At 32.9% G+C, this 19,351-nt stretch overlaps 2 protein-coding genes across 7 annotated transcripts; both read right to left on the bottom strand.

Annotated features, from left to right (window-relative positions):
• Nucleotides 1-51: 51 nt before the first annotated feature.
• On the bottom strand, nt 52-10,189 carry LOC101504630 (uncharacterized). Its single transcript, XM_004486936.4, has 2 exons — nt 7,705-10,189; nt 52-2,161 (listed from the first exon to the last, which is right to left on the bottom strand). The coding sequence occupies exons 1-2, from the start codon at nt 9,960-9,962 to the stop codon at nt 172-174; spliced, it is 4,248 nt and encodes a 1,415-aa protein (XP_004486993.1). The 5' UTR covers nt 9,963-10,189; the 3' UTR covers nt 52-171.
• A 2,365-nt stretch (nt 10,190-12,554) lies between these two features.
• Nucleotides 12,555-18,598, bottom strand: LOC101504950 (telomere repeat-binding protein 2). 6 transcript variants are annotated; one of them, XM_012716136.3, is made up of 10 exons: nt 18,024-18,598; nt 16,962-17,154; nt 15,711-16,635; nt 15,375-15,590; nt 15,217-15,279; nt 15,042-15,121; nt 14,609-14,850; nt 13,846-14,172; nt 13,590-13,653; nt 12,555-13,044 (listed from the first exon to the last, which is right to left on the bottom strand). In XM_012716136.3, the coding sequence occupies exons 2-10, from the start codon at nt 17,040-17,042 to the stop codon at nt 12,850-12,852; spliced, it is 2,193 nt and encodes a 730-aa protein (XP_012571590.1). In that variant the 5' UTR covers nt 17,043-17,154; nt 18,024-18,598; the 3' UTR covers nt 12,555-12,849. The 6 variants fall into 6 exon arrangements, with proteins under 6 accessions (XP_012571590.1, XP_012571585.1, XP_012571588.1 ...); XM_012716131.3 differs by having other exon boundaries at nt 14,609-14,853; nt 18,024-18,597; XM_012716134.3 differs by having other exon boundaries at nt 14,609-14,853; nt 15,711-16,632; nt 18,024-18,597.
• Between the last annotated feature and the right edge of the window lie 753 nt (nt 18,599-19,351).

The following is a 19,351-nucleotide window of genomic DNA, read 5'->3' as shown; positions in this document are numbered from 1 at the left end:
AAAAAGATTGTCATGTTATTCCATCTAGGAAGTGAATTCAACATCAATATCTGAAATAAAAACTCCAATTGAGAAAGAGAAATAGAAAATTAGAAGTTCATTACATTGTTTTCAACAGGCCTAGGAGTGGATTACATATGATATACTACAAGACACCTTTAGGACATTTGCTTAAGCAGGAACCCAAGCAGAAAAAGCATTCAAAACACGCCCTTTCCACCCCTGCAAAATCCATTTACCATCCTCATCAACCACAAAATCTTTATGGTATTCCCTCTTCATCATTGCTTTGGTATCATTCACTAACTCAGGATCCAACCTGAGTTGCTTGAAACCAGCTCTCCTATTCCTCACCTGCCACTGCTTGTAGGTCTCAGGCCTTTCAACCCTCTCCGCCCCCTCACACGCGATAACGTTTATGGCATCCCTTCCAAACAACCCTTTCTCAAGCATCAACCTCTGCGTGTCTTCTCGAGGCACGTTAGCCTCAAACACATCAAACGTTGATGAGAAGTGGTAAAGTGCTTCTCTAAACCGAGTCAAGAAAAACGGTGCACTATAACTTCCATTGACAACTCCATGGAAGAAGATGTTTGGATTAATCTTCCTTATCAGCTTCAACACAGCTTCTCTTGGACAATTCACTGCCACAGTTTCATCCAGCAGGTTCTTCAGTCTGTACAAACAACTAACAACAGTTATTTCATTTCTGTCTATCTTTAGATCTTCGAGCCGGACAGTTTCCCATTTCTGTGCAAGACAGTTGTATTCAAATGGAACATTGAACTTCTTGCAGTAGTTTTCTAAACGCCGCCCCGTCTCCTCCACTCTCTCTGCAGGCCTAAATCCCGGCTGAGGAAGCTCAATTCCTGTAATTCGAAGCTTCGGAGGACCACCAGGTCTTGCTGACAGAGTCTTGATGAGGCAGGGCCATTGGAAACCATAGCAAATGCCGAAATCAATAACATGAACACTTGCCTCATTCTTCACTAGACTAAAAATCGTTTTAGTTGTCAATACATTTGTCATTCTCTGCAAAGGACACGCGGTAACAAATAATTTGTAAGCTTTCAACATATCTCCAGCAGTTGATACATCAAGTGGCATATACGAAGGCGTTTCGGCAGCCAATCTTATCTCAAGACCATTAGCAAAGTAATGAGCTAATCGCTGGAGTCCATCACCAAAAGGCGAAGAGTGTTGCCTAATCTGCCTGAGCAGCTCATTTGCATTCCTTTGATCGTAGCTTGCCACAGCCTGTGCACATTGAGTTAGCATAGTCCACAAATCCACAGCTGCAGCATTGTTGGCCAACACTCTCTTCGAACGCGAATTTTTTGCGGCTGCCTTTCGTCCTGAATCAACATTCTGTGACGACGGTTGGTGTTGTTGAGTCCTTCCTGTTTGGCAAAGCAGCACCTCATCTAATATCTCTGGTGGCTCTAATTCATCAGAGAAATTAGCTGAAAGTTTACTACCTCTTCCCTCTTGTTCATTACAAGTATCATCATCATTCATCTTATGACTTCTCTTTTCTCTTGATATTGGTACTACTGAAGCTGAAACCTCTTCCACCACCATCACTGGCTGAATAGAATTCCATGTTCCATTTTGAAAATGGCTAGCACTAGCAGCTTGTGATTCAATCACCACTGGATCAGGTTCTGTAACATTATAGTAGTTTTTTTCTTCTAATAAAGAGTTTTGTAGCTGTGAAGAAGAACAGTCAAATTCGCCAACAAGGTTGACAGAATCAGATTCACATGAGTTATCAGTGGTGCAGCTGCTGCTATTGCTCTCAAAACTAGCGGTTCGACCAAAATTTACATCTGGGTCAGTGCTATCATCATAAGATGAAGGATAGTTATGTACAAGAACATCATAGAAAGATTTTTCGGCTGCTTGGAGTCTTAAACATTGCTGCAACATACAAGGTTTGCGCTCCAACTCATCTTCTTCATCCATGAGGATGTCACTTATGAATCCGAGGATGTGGTTGGAATATCTAGTCACTTCTGATGAAGATTCTTCATTTGAGCTTATGATTGAAGAAGGTGAAGATGAATCATCCAACTCAAACCCATTTGTTATTGGATTCAATGAGTTGGGATCACCAAAATCATGCAGAAAGGAGTTTGGAGAAAACATATTGAAGGAAAAGCTTAAACCAAATTTGAACCAAAAAAATTTCGACTTTTAAAGGATATATTGGAAGATTGTTTCTGAGAAGCCAAGATAGAACAAGAAACTTTGTTCAATCAACAACCCAAAGACAGAACCAGAACCATAACAGGAACAGGAAAATATAGTATTGATATGTTTGATAACAACAAGAAAACAAGATTCAGAAAACTAAACAGCTGCTACTATGTTGGATGATAATAATCATATAATAGAATAGAAGGAAAAAGAATTAATTAGAGTAAAAAAAATGATAGATCCTAATAAATATAATTGGGGACAAACCTAGGAGATGTTGCTATGTAACTGAAGAGTGAGTGGCATTGTTGGATGATTTGGGGTCATACCTTGTTATATAGAATTCAAAAATGATTCTGTTATCAAAAAAGAAAAGGAATTAAATAAATGATCCATTCTTTGTGCTAAGGAAGGTGCAAGGAAGGAGTATCATAGCCGCCAACACCTTTTTTTGTATTATTTTATGATGATGATATAAATAGTTGAATTAATAATGCAAGATCGTATTTGTGCTAAGTATATGACTAGCTGTTACTGTCACACACACGAGAGATAAAATAAATATCATATAGATATGAAATAGTCAAATGTGTACACGTGTCAAATGCAGGTGAACCCTTGTTCCCCAAGTCATTTGTCATATAATGTGGAGTACTGACTTCAATTTTGAATTCAATGTGAATGCATTAGAAAGTGGTCAATGTTAATTTCTTGTGTCCCAAATGATTCCATTCCATGATGGGAGTAGTTAACTTCTCATCTACATTTGTTAACTTTGTTGGATAAAATTTTATGCTTCCACAAAGATCGTAATAATAATAAAAGAAAAATGACTGCACAATATCTCAAAGCATGCATCAATGCAATATGGTATTCATGCATCACCTTTAATATATTCTGGAGTTCCTTGATATAATTGTGCATGCGCTACAAGCCTATCATGATAGTTTATAGAACAACAATTCTTTAAATTCAATTTGCTCATTAAATAAAATGATTTAGAGTTTGGATTTTGGTAGAATTTAAAATCATATACAAATGTTTTTCCATTCCTTGTATCGGGAAATTGTTTATAGAACAACATACACTACTTGATGCAAAGAAATACTAGTATATTTTAAGAAAGGATTAAAAAAATTCACAAGTTAATTCAAATGAAATAATTCTATAAAGCACATTCTATTAACTTGAAGTGTTAAAGTGTTTATTAAGAAACACATAATTCTATTAAAATAAAACATTTGTGTCGTAACATTCTATTAATTTTAAAGTGTTCTATTTGGTTCCACTATTTTGAAAATCGTCCCCCAAGCACTTGACAGCAACAACGTATCATAGATATAGAAAGCAATTTTAATGGAAACTTTTTAATTTTTCTATTAAAATAATGTGATCCCTTTTGAAACTTCAACCAACCATGACCCATTGAATGATCCGTCCAGATACATGCCCCTAGTAACATGTTTTTTGTCGGGACTTGCTCTTTTTGTTTTGTTTACCCTTTTTTATGCTAAAAATAATTATTTATCATCTTGACTAGTCCTCCCTTTGAAAATAAAGTCTCTTAAGCCAACCAACACCACATCACTATTCTTGTCAACTTCTAAAAGAGCACCGGTTAAGAAAATAGTGAACAAATAATTTTTTATTAAAACATACTTTTCTTTTTTTGGATAAACTTTATAATACTGTTTTAATCTTAGTTATTTAATCAGTATCATAAATGTACTGACAGTAAGATTTTCTTTATGTACCGTCAATAATTACAACTTATACTAATTAGCTTATATGAATAAAGTGAATATAAAATTAAAAGAAAAAATTATAAAATATAATTTTTTTATTTTAGTCTTGTACAAAAAATTTAGTCCTCACTTTTATAAAATGGGTGTTTATAGTCCAAACTAATGTTAACTAAGAAAAGATAGCTAGAATTTTCAATGTTGTCCAAGTAATACAAGATATTTTTTAGGTGAAATAAATTGAAAAGTTTTAAAAGAATACATACACATCAACTTGTGTTCATTTTTAAGAGGAGCAATTTTATCATTAGCTAGCTAAAAAAAGAAAGTGAAATAAAATATTATGAAGAGTTTAAGAAATTTTACTCTCTCCGATAAATATAAACAAAATTAATTTATATTTTTCTAATAAAATATGAGAAAATCTAATTTAATGTTGTCTATATTTAATAATTATATCTCTAAACTACTTTAAATGGATTAAAGTTTGTAAATTTATTTTTAAATGGATTTAATTTTATAAAGGTACTTTTAGATAAAATTGAGTTTTATCTAACATAATTTATATTTTGAAATTTTTACTTCAAACTTTATTTTACAAAAATATTTTTTTAGATTGGACAATCAAACGTATTTTTATATGTAAAGTATCAATTATAGTTTTTTTTTTATATGTAAAGTATCAATTATGTTACTTTTAGTTAAACGTGGATTTAAGTCAAAATTAATTTTAATGAAAGGTAGTTTATAATGAACCAAACATAATGTCAATTTTTTTATTTTTTATTTATTTACAATACAACGTTTAGAGTTAGAAACTGAAAACTAAATATATTCTTAATATTTAGAATTTAACTGCTATATATTGTGAGTGTAGAAAAATTTACATTGTCTGTGTATTATAAATATTAATGTGATTGCTATATAGTTTTGATAAAAATTAAATATTTTTATTGATTTAATAGTTGTGATTGATTGATAATGTAAAAAATATTTAAACTGATAATATATAAATCAAATTATATTATTTTATATATCTTCTTATTTTATTAGACATAGAGGATAATTTATTCGATGAATTTATTTATTTTTATTGAAATTCCTAGATTAAATTTAAATGTGACAGATTACATTTCTTTAATATACATAATTTGATTAATTTTTATTTCTAATTTATTCTAAAGAGAATTTGATCAAATTTTATTATTAATTCATTCCAAATAGAGTACGTGATAGATAATATTATGTACAAAATACTTTATTTATTATATAATAATTGATTTATTTAATCGTCGAACATATATTTAATATATTTAAAAAAATATTTAAATGAAAAACGAATGATATTTTTACAAAATTATTTTTATCAATTATTTAAAGTGTAGTATTAATTAAAGACCTAAATTTATTACAATTGAGAAGGAACAATTCAAAATAAAGTTTGTTATTTTTAATTATAAAATAAAAATAAATATTACATTTTTATGAATGCGTTCAATCTCGAATTCTCGATTCTTAAAAAATAATCTCAATTATGGATTTAATGGCTCACGAGGTCCTAAGTATATGAATTCGTGATTCTTTGAGTCAAATTCATTAACCGGAGAGAATAATAAGAAAAAATACTCCTATTGCATTGAAAATTGAAAAAGGTTTAATTATTTTTGCGGAGAGTATATGTCCTACAATACATGATGATGATGAAATTCAAGAGATGGCGGGCGCGGCTGCTGCGGGAACATGAGTTTGCAATATGGATTGCATTTGCACCTAACTGCACTCAACTGAACTGCACTGCACTGCATTGCACCAACTTTATTAATATCCAAATTAAATTACTCACTCCGTCGTTATCAATGTTTTATCTTTCACTATAGTTGATAAAAGTAACATGTGTCCCACTACAGATATATTATTAAAGTGGACGAACGAATCCATCATTAAAGTTTTAATAAAGCCAATCCACCCAACCAACTATAAAACAAAGCATATTTATATTTCTAATAATTAAACACTACGAAAAATATCTCTATTAAATACTTCTTATGCTTTAACCTAGGGCAAACATTACAAGTGAATGAACGGACAAAATGATGATGATTCACTATTTTCAAATTATATCATTTTTTCATTGTGAATGGACACATCATGATAGTATATTTTGGTTTCTGCTGAGGCTACCCAATATACAAAAAATAAAATCACTATTTATACTACATTTATGTTGACTCATGTTATTGATTGTATAGGTGGTCCACATACTCCACTGCTATTGTATAGGTGGTACACAATCTAATAAAGTGGGAGCTATATTAAGTTTCATTTAGGATGTTCAAACTCTGGATTAAAGAGTAAAAACAAAACGGTAATAGAAGAAAACTTTACTTGGAAGTTGGAATCCTTATCCAGATCAATCAATAATAGTTATTAATTTTCTGATGACAAAAGAGAAAAGTAAGAAACAATGTATTGTGTGCTATCAAGTCTACACTCTACACAGAGACAATGGATAAATGCTACCACTAGTGTGTTGAGTCAAGAAGAGAGACCACTCAGTGGGAAATCTCAGGATTGCAGATTTCAAAAATTCACAGTATGAACACAACAAAGACTGAAAAGGTAAGCAAGAAAACTAAATCACGTTGAATGGAAGAAAAAAAACTCTGGTCCAAACCAAGGTGATATACTTCAATTCAACACTTTCAGCACATAAATAGATAAATAAGAAAGAATCATACACAGGTAATTGAAATTGGAAATATATGTTGGGAAGAAAACAAGCATATATTGGCACCAGCTCCAAAGGTCAATGCTCAATCCTACTGGAATATATCTTTTAATTGAAGAATATACCCTATTTGTCAACCAAACGGCATCACAGCAAAGTATAGAATCCAATAAAGTGGGAGCTGAATTAAGCTTCTTTTAGGATGTTAAGACTCCACCTTAGGCAGTGCAAGTTTAGGCATGAAAAAAAGGTTTCGAGAAGCATATATGTGTCAACGTCAGTTTCCAAGTAGAACTTTAGCTTATGTGATAATTGATATGAAGTTACCATTACAAGCCAGAAACAAGAAGCAAGAATTATCAAATTAAAGCTGAAAATCAAAGCGCTTCAAATAAGTGGTGATGAAATAAAATTTCAAAGACAGAAACAAGAAAGAATTGTCATTGTAAAACTAACTGTAAAATAGTCATCTATTTCCAAAGTAAACAAACTTGTCAACTTAGTATATAGTCTATTTCACAACAGATCCTACAAAACCTTTTCTTTCACCAACTTATTTATAGACATACTGGTCAGAGAAGGAAAAAATCTTTAAAAAAATAAACATTTTGATTGCTATTATTAATGCAGGCATGCTAAATTGCCAACAGCCTAAAAAGGACACTATTACTATATCAGGCACTCTTGTAACTGCGGGATTTGATGCGAATCTGGCAAGAAGTTCTGCCACAATTATATGGAGTTAATTGGTGCAAAGCTGGGAATAATATTCATCGTGCACCTGAAGGTTAAGCAAATAGAGCATAGCAGCCATATCTGAACCTGAAACCATCAAATGAGCACAATAAGTTTTTTCAATGTGACATGCTAACTCAATTGATTAGCAGCCAAGTAATACTACGATTATAAGTGTATAACCCAAACCGAAATTATGCAATGGAAAGATTAGAAGTCTAAAATGAGTCTTTAAATCATACCTTCAACCCAATATGAATTCGCAAACAAGATTGTAAGAGTTCGGTAACATATCATTACTCTGGCACCCAACAAGTCGAAGCATACAAAATGCGGCCTTTCCAACCTTGAAGCATCCAGTTGTTATCTTCATCAAAGACAAAATCTTTGTGGTACCATTCTCTTAATTTATCTCTAAATTTGGTCATTATCTCCTTATCCAGCGGGAGCTGCCTAAAACCAGCCCTTGTATTTCGAACCTGCCACTGTTTATATGCCTCAGGCCTCTCAACCCTCTCAAAACCTTCACATGCTACAACATTCATAATCTCCCTACCCAAAAACTCTCTCTCAATCATCAATCTCCATTCATTTGAACGTGATATGAGAGTATCATACATATCGAAAATTGCAGAATAATGAAAAAGCGACTCCCTGAAGCGCGTGGCAAAGAAAGGGGCGTTATAGGATCCATTTACTATTGATTGAACAAATATACTCGGATTTATCTTCTTAATTAACTTCAGAACTTCATTTTTAGGACTGTTCACTTCAATTGTCTCATCAAGTAAATTCTTAAACCTTACCAAGCAGTTCACAGCAACAACCTCATTCTGCCTAATGTTAAGGTTTTCAATTTGAATGGTCTCCCAGTTTCGTGACGGTATGGCCTTGTATTCAAAGGAAACATTGAAACGCTCACAATATTTAGCTAAACGCCGGCCAGTTTCCTCAATTCTCTCAGCTGGTCGAAACCCAGCTTGAGGATACTCAATTCCGGTGATCCGTAGCTTGGGTGGTCCCCCATCTCTTTTTGACAAAAACTTGATAAGAATTGGCCACTGAAAACCATATAAGATACCAAAATCAATGATGTGAAGGGTTTCTGCCTTTTCAGCTGTTTTCATAATCATTTTATTTGCAAAGAAATGTGCAAACTTTTTGAAAGGGCAAGCAGATATAAAAACTTGGTAAGCTTTCAAGTAATCAGCAGCACTTAGCATCTTGTGGCTCATATAGAATATTTGTGTTCCAGTATCAGCACCAACCATCCGTGCTTCAATCGCATTCGCGAAATAATGAGCCAACCTCTGTGATGCATCACCTAATGGAGAAGAATGCTGCCTAATTTGCTTTAACAATTCATTAGCAGTCCTGTTATCATTGGCAGACACACCTTGTGCACAAAGAACCAAAAGTGTCCTCAAATCGATCGTTTCCCTCTTCCTCGCTTGTTTCTTCGACCTCGCCTTCCCTCCATCCAGTTCACCATGCTGTGTGCTACTACTCTCCACCACTGATCCATCTTTTTCTTCAGCACACAGCGGCACATTTTCGACACTAAGCAAAACCCGGTCAAACATCTCAGATATTTCACTCTCCTCAACACTAACTGCAGACTGCTTGTTGCTCCTTCCTTCTTCATCATCACTACCTTGTCGCTCGTGATTCTTTCTACTCTTCAACAAACCATGTGAATTCAAATTCGAATAACTCCAATTATTCGAATTTGAATTCGAATTTCCCCTAAGACCACCACCCTCCATCTTAATTACCCCCACCTTTCCCTTACCCTCTTGAGACACCAAACTATTAGTATTATTCTCCAAACCAGTAAAAAGCTGAGTTTTTTTAGGAAGAAACTTACTAGCTTCCTCTAACCCTTTCCTAAACTGCAACATAGAATCAGCATCACTAAATATATTCTGAGCCAAAATCTTAGTTTCAGAAGAATCCAAATCCAAAACCCCATCACTAATATTATTATTATTATTATTATTATGTTGAGGAACAATAAATTGAGACTTCACATGAGAAATTGAATTGAAAGCAAAATCAGTACCAGAAACTGGTGTATCAGGAGAAAGAGGCTTCAAGTCATTAGAACTAGAACTGTTTCCAGAATCAGTAGTAGTAGAAGTAGTTGAACAATTCCTATCAGGGATTTCAAGAATATCAAGAGGGTGTTGATTAGGTGAAAGAGGGAAATTTGATTCCAAAGCATCAAAGAAAAATTTCTCAGTGTGTTGAAGACTAAGTGGATCATAACACATACAAGGTTTTTGTTCAAAATCCTCTTCCATTAGAATCTGACTTATGTATTTAACAGTTTCTGAAAAATCAGTGTCTTCAAAAGAATGATCGGTGGTAGTGTTGTTGACATTTGAAGAAGAAGAAGAAGGAACGAGTTGGTACGAGTTGAAGAGCGAGTTTGAACTCGGATCAAAATCAAGTGGACCCACATCGGGTAGATATAAATAAGGATCAGTGATTGAATTAGGATCAGAGACAAGTAGTAGGTTACCATGGTTGTCGATTCCGACAAAGTTTGGATCCATAGTTAAAACCTTCTTCCTTAGTCTTTGCTACAATGGTTCTGTTTTTTTAAGTATAAAATTATTGTGTATATGTGTGAACATAAATGAATGAGGAAATCAAGAACAAAAGTTGGGGTTATGTGGTGGAGATGAAGGATAAGGGAAAATGAGATTCAGAAGAAAAATAAAATGTCAAATTATTTAAGCATAATAGTGATTGGCCTTCTTCTCTTTTTTTATTTTTTATTTATTTATAAAAATTGCCAATTGCGATCCACGAATCTTCGTCGGAGGAAGAGAAGAGCGACTGTGAATAAATGTGGACACATTCAACGAATCAAATCATGACTTATGATTATACTCTCACCAGTCAATACTACACATTGCATCAATTTTAAGGTCAGCATGTATGAAATAGAAAATTCATTATTTTCATCCTCAAAAAATATATATATATATATATAAAAAATAGATAATTTAGCATATCTTTGATTTCGGAGTGGGAGTATCAAAATAATGGTAAGATTTTACAGAAATAAACATACATTTAGCTATTGTTTGATTTTACGGTAGTAGTAAATGTATTTTCACATCCCGAGATTTATTTTACCGTGATATTTAGATTTTAAAAATTAGAGTTTGAAAACATGCACTAAATTAAAAACCGTCCATCAATTTTGTTTATTATTATTTTTTACTCAACTTTTGTTCATTATTAAAATTTTGTTGGTGCTATTATTATTAGTATTAAAATTAAGTTGTAAACAATAGCTAGTAAGATGTCCCTATTGGCATGGGTGGTGGTATTGTATGTCTACTCAAACTCAGTTCCAAATCAATTATGTAATTGTTCTATGTTTTGTGTAGTTTGTTGATCGGCTATAGAAAATATTTAGCACACTTTTCTCACTTGTCTTGAAAGTAAAGAGTGTTAGAGTCAACTTCATTTGTGGCGATTTATAGTTCCTAAGTTCATGGAGTTAGATTCTTTATGATTTTTTATGTTTTGCTCTCTTTCAAGCTTAGGATAGTCTTTATTGCTCAATGTTTGCTATAATTCTCTAAAGTATTTAGCGCAAGTCGAATGAAAAGTTTTGGGATTTGATGTTATTTTTTATGTTGATTCTCAAATATGGCTCTAGTTGTAAATCAACTCAACTCTAATGTATATTTCTAAATTTGGAATGAGAATTGATGAGTGCATTGACATTCTTTCTTTCTTCTTTCTTCTTTTAGTGTAAGTTGTGTTAAACCTCAAGCGCAAATAGTGTAACTCATTCCCTTGGACATTGGAAATTTCTCTATTGAGAGCATAAGATATTGCGTTTATTATAAAACGAAATTAGTTATAGAGGTTGATAATTTAATTTTTATTCCTTTAAGCCGTAGAAGTGAACATTTTAATTAGACCACTTTTACAATAATTGTGTAGAAATAAAAATCACAATATTATCAAAAGTTTAATAAATAATTAACTCATCTACGTCAATATTTATATATTGTATGATAAAAGTGAATTAAATCAAATAGTCCGGGTTGATGAAGTCATGTCACTCAACTATTAATCAATTAATTTGATAGTACAAAAATATATTAATTTAGAGATGTTATATATAAGTCCTCTTTTAATTATCACAAACTCAAATATATTTAAATAGTTTAAAAAATAAAATAGTAAACATTTGATAATGAAAATTTTGATTGAAAAAATATATGGTATTGTTAACTTAAATATGTCTAAAATGTTTTTTTTAGTAAAATGTGTTTTTTTTTATAAAATATTATTTTATTGTTATTGACAAATTCAACCTTGATCTTGAGAATATTATTATTTATGAAAATAGTGTGTAGTTTGAAACCGGATTTTGAATTTAAAACGGAGCAGTTGGTTTGTACAAAAGATGGAGAGTGACAAAGGTAAAATAATATATAACTACTTATGGAGATAAAGATTGAATTGATCGTGTGTCAACGCTGATAAAGTTTTGCTTGGTTGACAAGCCTAAAACTCTCTTAATTCGTAAGCACGCAGCATATAGACGAAGAAGCAAGTAATTTCAGATCAACTAACTATATAATAATAGTAGTATTAAACTAATGTTAATTTTTCAGTGTATTCAAAGACAAATGCTTAATGACATTGTCACCGTGCGCGTCCACACACGTGACACACATGTTACGCTAAAAAACAAGCTTATTTATGGAGATCAGTCAAGGGTCAAGGCCTAGGGCCAACAAAGTAATTATGGTTTTATTTCTTAAGAAAAAGAAATAGATGTCTCTTTCTATGTTCTATTTTTTGAGAGAGATAAAAAGTGCTTCATGATACCCAATAGCAATGCTATGCAAAAACATCAGGATTTGCCTTTCTTAATTAAATGTGTATGTGTCTGTATATTGTATGTAATAAATAACTAAATATGCTTCCATTTTTGGTAAGTGTAAATGTGGTTTTTTTTTTCTCCGGTACTAGGCTTTATTAGATGCAAAAGGAATAAAGGAATAAAAAAGGGAACTACATGTGCAATCATCAAGCAGTAAAAAACAATTCTACCAAATACATGAATATAATTAAAATACACCAACATAAAACTAAAGTTGACATAAAAGAAATTCTATTAGCAAGCCCCTTTTTTATTGCACCAACCATTTATTTACAAGAAATAGCCTCTCCACACAGGGAAAGAACCATAATGTGAGCAAAGAGAATGTTTACATAAATTCTCTTCCCTATGCTTCACTTTCTTCCTTGTAGTATATATAATTTTTTTACATCATATAGATAAAGCAATAAACATATATATCATCATAGATACAAAAAGCAAAAAGTAAGTAACCAAAAGGGTCAGAAAACCTGAACACCTAACCAACCCCAATCTACAAAGTCACATTAAATGGTCCATTGCTATCAACACCCTCCTATATTATAGTAGAAGGCAAGTTTCAGGGTGATTCTTGATCTGTTGCTTAGTTTGTTGCTGTTGGGACCAATATGCATGAGCAGTAAGGACCCTATCCAAAAGTTCTTGTGGTACAGGCTCCCCTCTTCTTTGTTGAGGGGATATTCTTGCCGTATGGACCAATGTTTTCCATTTATCCTGCACTATCAAATACTTAAATCACATGCCAACCCCTTTTTTTTTCTATACTATATAAGGAAAAAAAATAACCAAAATTAAAAGATACTAAATTACCAATTGAAAGTGACATTTTTCTTTGCTTCTACACTCCATCACTATCTTACACTATATATTTTACTAAAAAAAGAGAAACATTATGTATGTGACAATTTGACATTTATTTGTCAAATTCTAATTTTATGTAAAAATATAAGATCAAAACTAGCTAGGTATAATATTAGCCAGTTAACATGCAAGAAAGAAATTGTGTTTGGTTTATACTAGAAGAAACCTCTATAGGCATCAGCCAAAGAAAGAAAGCACAAATGGAGCAATAAATAGCTTACCAAATACACATGTAATTACTTGCCTTGATAGAACAACTAATTTGTATTTTAATAGAAGTTAATAAAAGATGTATAAGAAAGCATGCCACCAAAGTGACTTGAAGTGTGACTTAAGATCCGTTAGAAAAAGAATACTATCCAATAAGAAATAAAAGCTTTGCAAGGGCAACAAAAGCTTTTACCTTCAAATCCACATATGTCCTATGCTTTGCATCATCAAAAGCACGAAGTTTAACATCACGCCACCTGAATTTTTTTCACATTAAGTAAAAAATCATGCAAAGGAATTGTCAAAAAAAAATCGCAAACAACTTATAAACATGTCATGAAGTATTTGTATGAGTGTATCCAAACATTATGTAAATGTTAATCATGAGATAAGTTTAAAATAAATCCTGTCAAGGCCCTCTAAAATCTAAATAATATTGTAAACACTACCTTCCAGTACCAAGTGTCTCAACTGCTTCAACCAGCGCTTCCACTTCGGCAACAGAAAAAGGCCTACGAATTCGCCGCTGTGAAATCTCAGTTCGCTTTGGTTTCTGGTCCACTGGTAGCATAGCCAGTCCCTCCGTACCCATTTCGGGAATAGGAGTAAGTTCTTTGGAAGCTGACAATTTTTGTCCGCCTAATGGATTGATAGGAGAAGGTGCTGAATCGTGATCACTTTCAACAAGGTTACCTAAACCAGTTACTTGATGCTCAGTGTCGGAGAAACCTAGAATCCTCTGAGTCGGATGAATTACAGCTGGACTGGAAGAATGCCTGAATTCACTCGTTTCAGATAAAAACCAGAATAATAATAATAATAATAATAATGGAAAAATAAGTGGAAAAATGGTTCTAAAATCACATTTGAATGCAATATATGAAAATGAGTCATGTTAATTGCTAATATAGTGCAATGTTGTCAATCACGGATATATTAGCAATGTTATCTATCGCAGATTGCGGAAAATATTTTGTTTGTTCAAATTCCAATATGCTACAGTGCATAGCCACTATGTGACAACACTGATACATGCAACTCACGTGTTCATATAAAGTGAGGTGGCCATTACATTTTGATGAAGAAAAAAAAAGGAAACAAAGGAAAATTGTTAAATTACATGGAAAGGTTACGTGGCATTTGCATGACGCGATGTAATCTAGTTCAAGAAGTTGGGATCATTAATGCAATCAATTGCAAGTTCGGCATTACCCTATTAAAGATCGAGGCGTGTCTGCACTCGGAACATGAAGAAAATCTTTAGCACATATGAGTGGTAGGCTTTGAGAGGAAGAATTAGGCTCCAGGGTGAAGCCCAAAGCATCCAGCTCGTTATCATGAGAAATTCCGGTCTGAAGTAGAGTTTTACTGTCATCTCTAAGCTTCTTTCCATGGAGAATCATACCAACACGCAATCCACCTCGAATTAGTGTAGTCACTGCCTCCATCACTGCCTTCTGCAGAACAAAATTTTGTAAGAGCTGCAGCCTACCTTGTGCGAAAGATGCAACAAGGATCATAGAACATGATAGATGAAGCAGCCAAGAATACGCAGACACAAAGATTCCATCAATCCAATTCAACCATTAACACCAAATATAGCGGAGGATGACTATGTATATGACAGAATAGAGTTTTATTATACCTTCAAGGAACCAATGGTTGCAGTTTCAGGAATCTCAATGAAAAGCTCTGGCACTCTAAATGATTTGATCCTAAGCTTCACTGATTAAAAGAAATACATCTTAGTGTAAGAACCTCCTTGAATATATCAATCAAGCCATAGAATAATAAAGAATCATTCTGCAATCTAACCATACCATGTGAATCTCTAGATCGTAATGTGGAATTATGATGTGCTGCCAAAGACGACATTTCAGGATCTGCATCAAAGATTTGGAATTTATTCAGCAAAATGCTCCGCAGGCTATTAAATCCAGTGCCTTGAATAGGAAGTTTCATTAACTAAGAGTAAAACCTTTGCGCATCCATGATGATGAACGAGAACCACCTTGATTCATGTCATTCTTCGGTGAATAATAAGTGCAACCATTTCTGACATCTCCATTAGAATTTGAAGTCGAGCCGCAGTCGAAAATCTTCCTCTTTTTGAAAGGAATATTCATTTGAGATATTTGGCGTTTAGAATAGTTCTTCCTACTGCTGTATACTGGGTTGAAATTTCTATCCGAAACTAACATGTTTCAAATTTGAAAAACAGATTAGTGAACAAGCAAAAAGAAGCATGATATGAGATAAAACAAGAAAGCTAGTAAAGTAGTTCCATATGAATATGATATAAGCATGAACTCACCATTGTTAGAAAGTGTATCATGCTTTGATTCTCGAGCAACTTTCCGATATTTAGAAGCTAATCTTTTCCTTATTCTTTGATCACCTATACAAGTCTTTGACCTAAAGGACTTTGTTTTTGAACTAGGGTGAGCACACCCCAAAACGTTTTCGTCGTCATCTTTACTAACTACTGTTACATTATCACAACGTCTGAGCAGTGAGCTACGAGGCAAGCTATCATCATACTGAGACAACTTGGCATTGCCACCTGAACTAACTAGCGCAGGAGGTTTTTCATCCATCGTATCCTCAAAACAGCACATTCCAGTCCCAGTACCAAGTGGCACCTTCTCAGATTTTTGTAGCTCATCCTTTACTTTACTTACATCACCATCTAAGTTGCAATCACTACAATCTAGATATCTAGAGGATCCTAATTCAACTTTGCTAGTAACATTTTTCATTTCACTACGGCTTTTTCCATTCACCAAAATGTCAGAAACTAACCTCTCTGAGCAACTAGAACTTGTTACTATAGAAGCAATGCATGACTGACCATCGATTTCAAGATGCGGATTTTCCTTCAAACAGAAATTTTGGTCGTAGACCTGTGACGAAAGAGTAGAGAAACATTTCTTGTCGCTACTTCCATCATCAGAAAACTCGGTTTTCAAGGGTTTATTTGCATCCAGGCAACCTTCCTTAACAAATCCATGTTGATGTCTTCTGTCACGACTTGCTTCATCAGGGAGCTCAGCTTTTAATGGTTTATTTGCATCTTGGCCCTCTTCTTTAATGAATCCATGCTGATCTTTTTTTGATGATCCATCACTAGATGTAATTGGATTCTGTTTCTCTTGCAATAAAGTGTCGGCTACGGTGGCCAATAAATCAAATGCACACATTTTATTGTCCTCCACCCTTTTTTGAAATATATCTCTCTTCTAGGAAACATCATAAAAAAATTAATTACAAGGATTTTTTTAATTGATATGCACTGACAGTGTAAAGATTTTGATGATTTGTATAATAAATAGAGAATTTAATTGATATGCACCGACAGTGTAAAGATTTTTACATTGTCAATCAATCACAATTGTTTAGATCATTAAATGTATGATTTTGTTCATATATTCCTTAAAAGTCATGCAAATGGTGATTTGTGATTGATTGACAGTGTAAAAAAATTTACACCGACAGTGCATCAAAATTAATCTCATAAACAGATAATAGTGATCAACACCATGATAAGAATGTAGAAATTATTTACCCTAGTTGATCGTGCGGCACGAGGCTTGGTTGGCACCTGATAGCCATGAAATTCATAATCTATCCTCTTCTGCGCCACCATATCTCAGAAACCATGCCAAAATAAGAAATGATCATCAACAATCCAACATCCACCGTAAACTAAACTCGAACACCACGTGCTGCTTAACCCCACCAGGCTTAATTTGGAAAACCTGTCAGTAAACAACCATAAGTGATGTCTCAGATGCATTACGGTAATAAGCTTACAAATAAATAACTATGCAACTAATTAAGTTGGTAAGTTATGAATGGCAAAGCATGTTGTTTGAAGGTGAGGACATCCCAAAAATTGGAAGAAAATCAGAAAATAAGATTAGCTTAGCCAAAGGTTCAATAAAATCTGATCTATTGTGTTGATAAGGCCTAAATTCAATAGCAGCTACAGTGAAGGCAGAGATCATCATAAGAATAATAATTGCATCAGTTTCATTTGCTTCAACTGGTACCTAAAGGAAGCCAATTCAGTAATTTCCACTGGATCACAAGAACATCAACTATTAAGATCCATTGATTATATTTGTAACCATTTCATCAAATGGGAAAATAAGTGAATATAATACTAAAAAAATAAAACCTTTTCACAAAGGAATAATAATTACAGTAAACAATGAAAACAGATTCAGATGAAGATACAAAATGATTCAGCTGAGAGTAACATATAATCTACAAAAATAAATCAAATACAGCAACAGTTTCTAAAAACTCAAAATTATATATAAAAATAATAATTATGGGACAAAAAAGTTGATCAAGAACACGAGAAAGGGACTCCAAAACAAGACCAGATTCCAGATAGGTTCAGGAGAAAAAGAACTAAACAAAATTCAGACAAAGATCTTAAACCTCGGAAGAAAATGGATCTCATAAAAAACAACCAATTCACCAAACAAACAAAAACATGACGTGCAAAATGGAAATCAGAGATCAAAGCATCACAAACTGGAACTAAACAATATGAAGGATCAACAAAACCTATAGAATTCAGAAAAGGAGATGAAGAGAGAGAAACAAAACAACTCACGAATTGTGTAAACTGTGTTCTCGAACTGAAAATTCCTGTGTCCTAAAACTCCCAAAATAAAAACCCACATACGTCAAAATTCAAACTTGTTCGAGAAACCAACGTCATCTATCTCAAATCCCAAGGATAAACCCAACACTGTTTTTTTTTTTTTTTAATAAAAAAAAGAAAGTTAGCGTATTTTAAGGAAAGAAGCAAACAAAACCCATCAAAGACCACCTTTTCCCACAGATTGTTGTTTCAAAGATCACTCCAAATGAATTGAAATTTCGGCAAATTTTTTGTGAATTTGAGACAAATGTGAGATCGAGGTATATTCAGTAACAGAAAAGGATCTCATCTCATCTCATAAAAAATGTTGTCTCATTGTTTGTAAGGAAAAAAAACGTTGGTTTCTTTCAGATAGTACCCATTTTCAAAATAGTTCGGTTTGTTTTGTTGGGTATGTTGTTTGTTGTGTACTTGTGTTGATGTTTTTGTTGTTGTTCTTTCTCTCTCTCTCTCTCTCTCTGAATTTCAATTTCAATGTGATGAGCAAAAAGCAAAACCCTGTGAAAACCACCAAAGTTTGGCTTAAACCCCAAAGAGTTTATAACATTGACCGTGTGTCACCGGAGCTATCGGTTGTTGTAGAGAAAAAAAACCGGATATAGAAGGTGATTGGTTAAGACACTCTTTAGACCAGTTCCACGCAATTGAGTAAAACACTTGGTTAATATGATGCTGACACGTGGACACTTTTTGCATCTTGTGGCTGCTTCTGGTCCGCACGATCGTGAATGACGCTCAGTCACTCGCGTTTTCTTTTTTCTTTTGACGTTTTTGTACCATTTTTTTTGTTATTATTGACTTTGTTTTGAATTTTTTTTCTTACTTGGGTGAATTTTTGTCACTTTATTACATGATGATGTAATTTACATCACGAGTCACGCACACATTAAATTTTAAAAGAAACTAGTTATTTATTTTATAATAATTGAGTGGGGATTGCGCAAATCTGTAGCTGATTATTTTATTATTGTGAATGGTATAGGCAGGTTGGATTGAGTAAGTTTTGACAAAATGTGCTAATCAATAGAGTATTTTTTGGTTGGATTGAGTTTTAAATTTTTTATTTATTTATTTAATTTAAATTTATTTAATTAAACACAGATTGGATTGACAGGTTATACATAAATAGTAATATTTTTTATTTGATGAGAGAAACATAAGTAAGTAACAACAATAATAATTTGATTGAATAAAAATATATTTTTATTTAATACTTAAATGTATCAAAAACTATAAAATTTCAATCATATTATTCAATTCTTTAAAAAAGTCAACAA

The sequence above is a fragment of the Cicer arietinum genome, chromosome 1, assembly GCF_000331145.2.
Source record: "Cicer arietinum cultivar CDC Frontier isolate Library 1 chromosome 1, Cicar.CDCFrontier_v2.0, whole genome shotgun sequence".
Classification (NCBI taxonomy): domain Eukaryota; kingdom Viridiplantae; phylum Streptophyta; class Magnoliopsida; order Fabales; family Fabaceae; genus Cicer; species Cicer arietinum.
The sequence above is the reverse complement of the archived record's forward strand: the minus strand, read 5'-3'. Positions and strand labels throughout refer to the sequence as shown.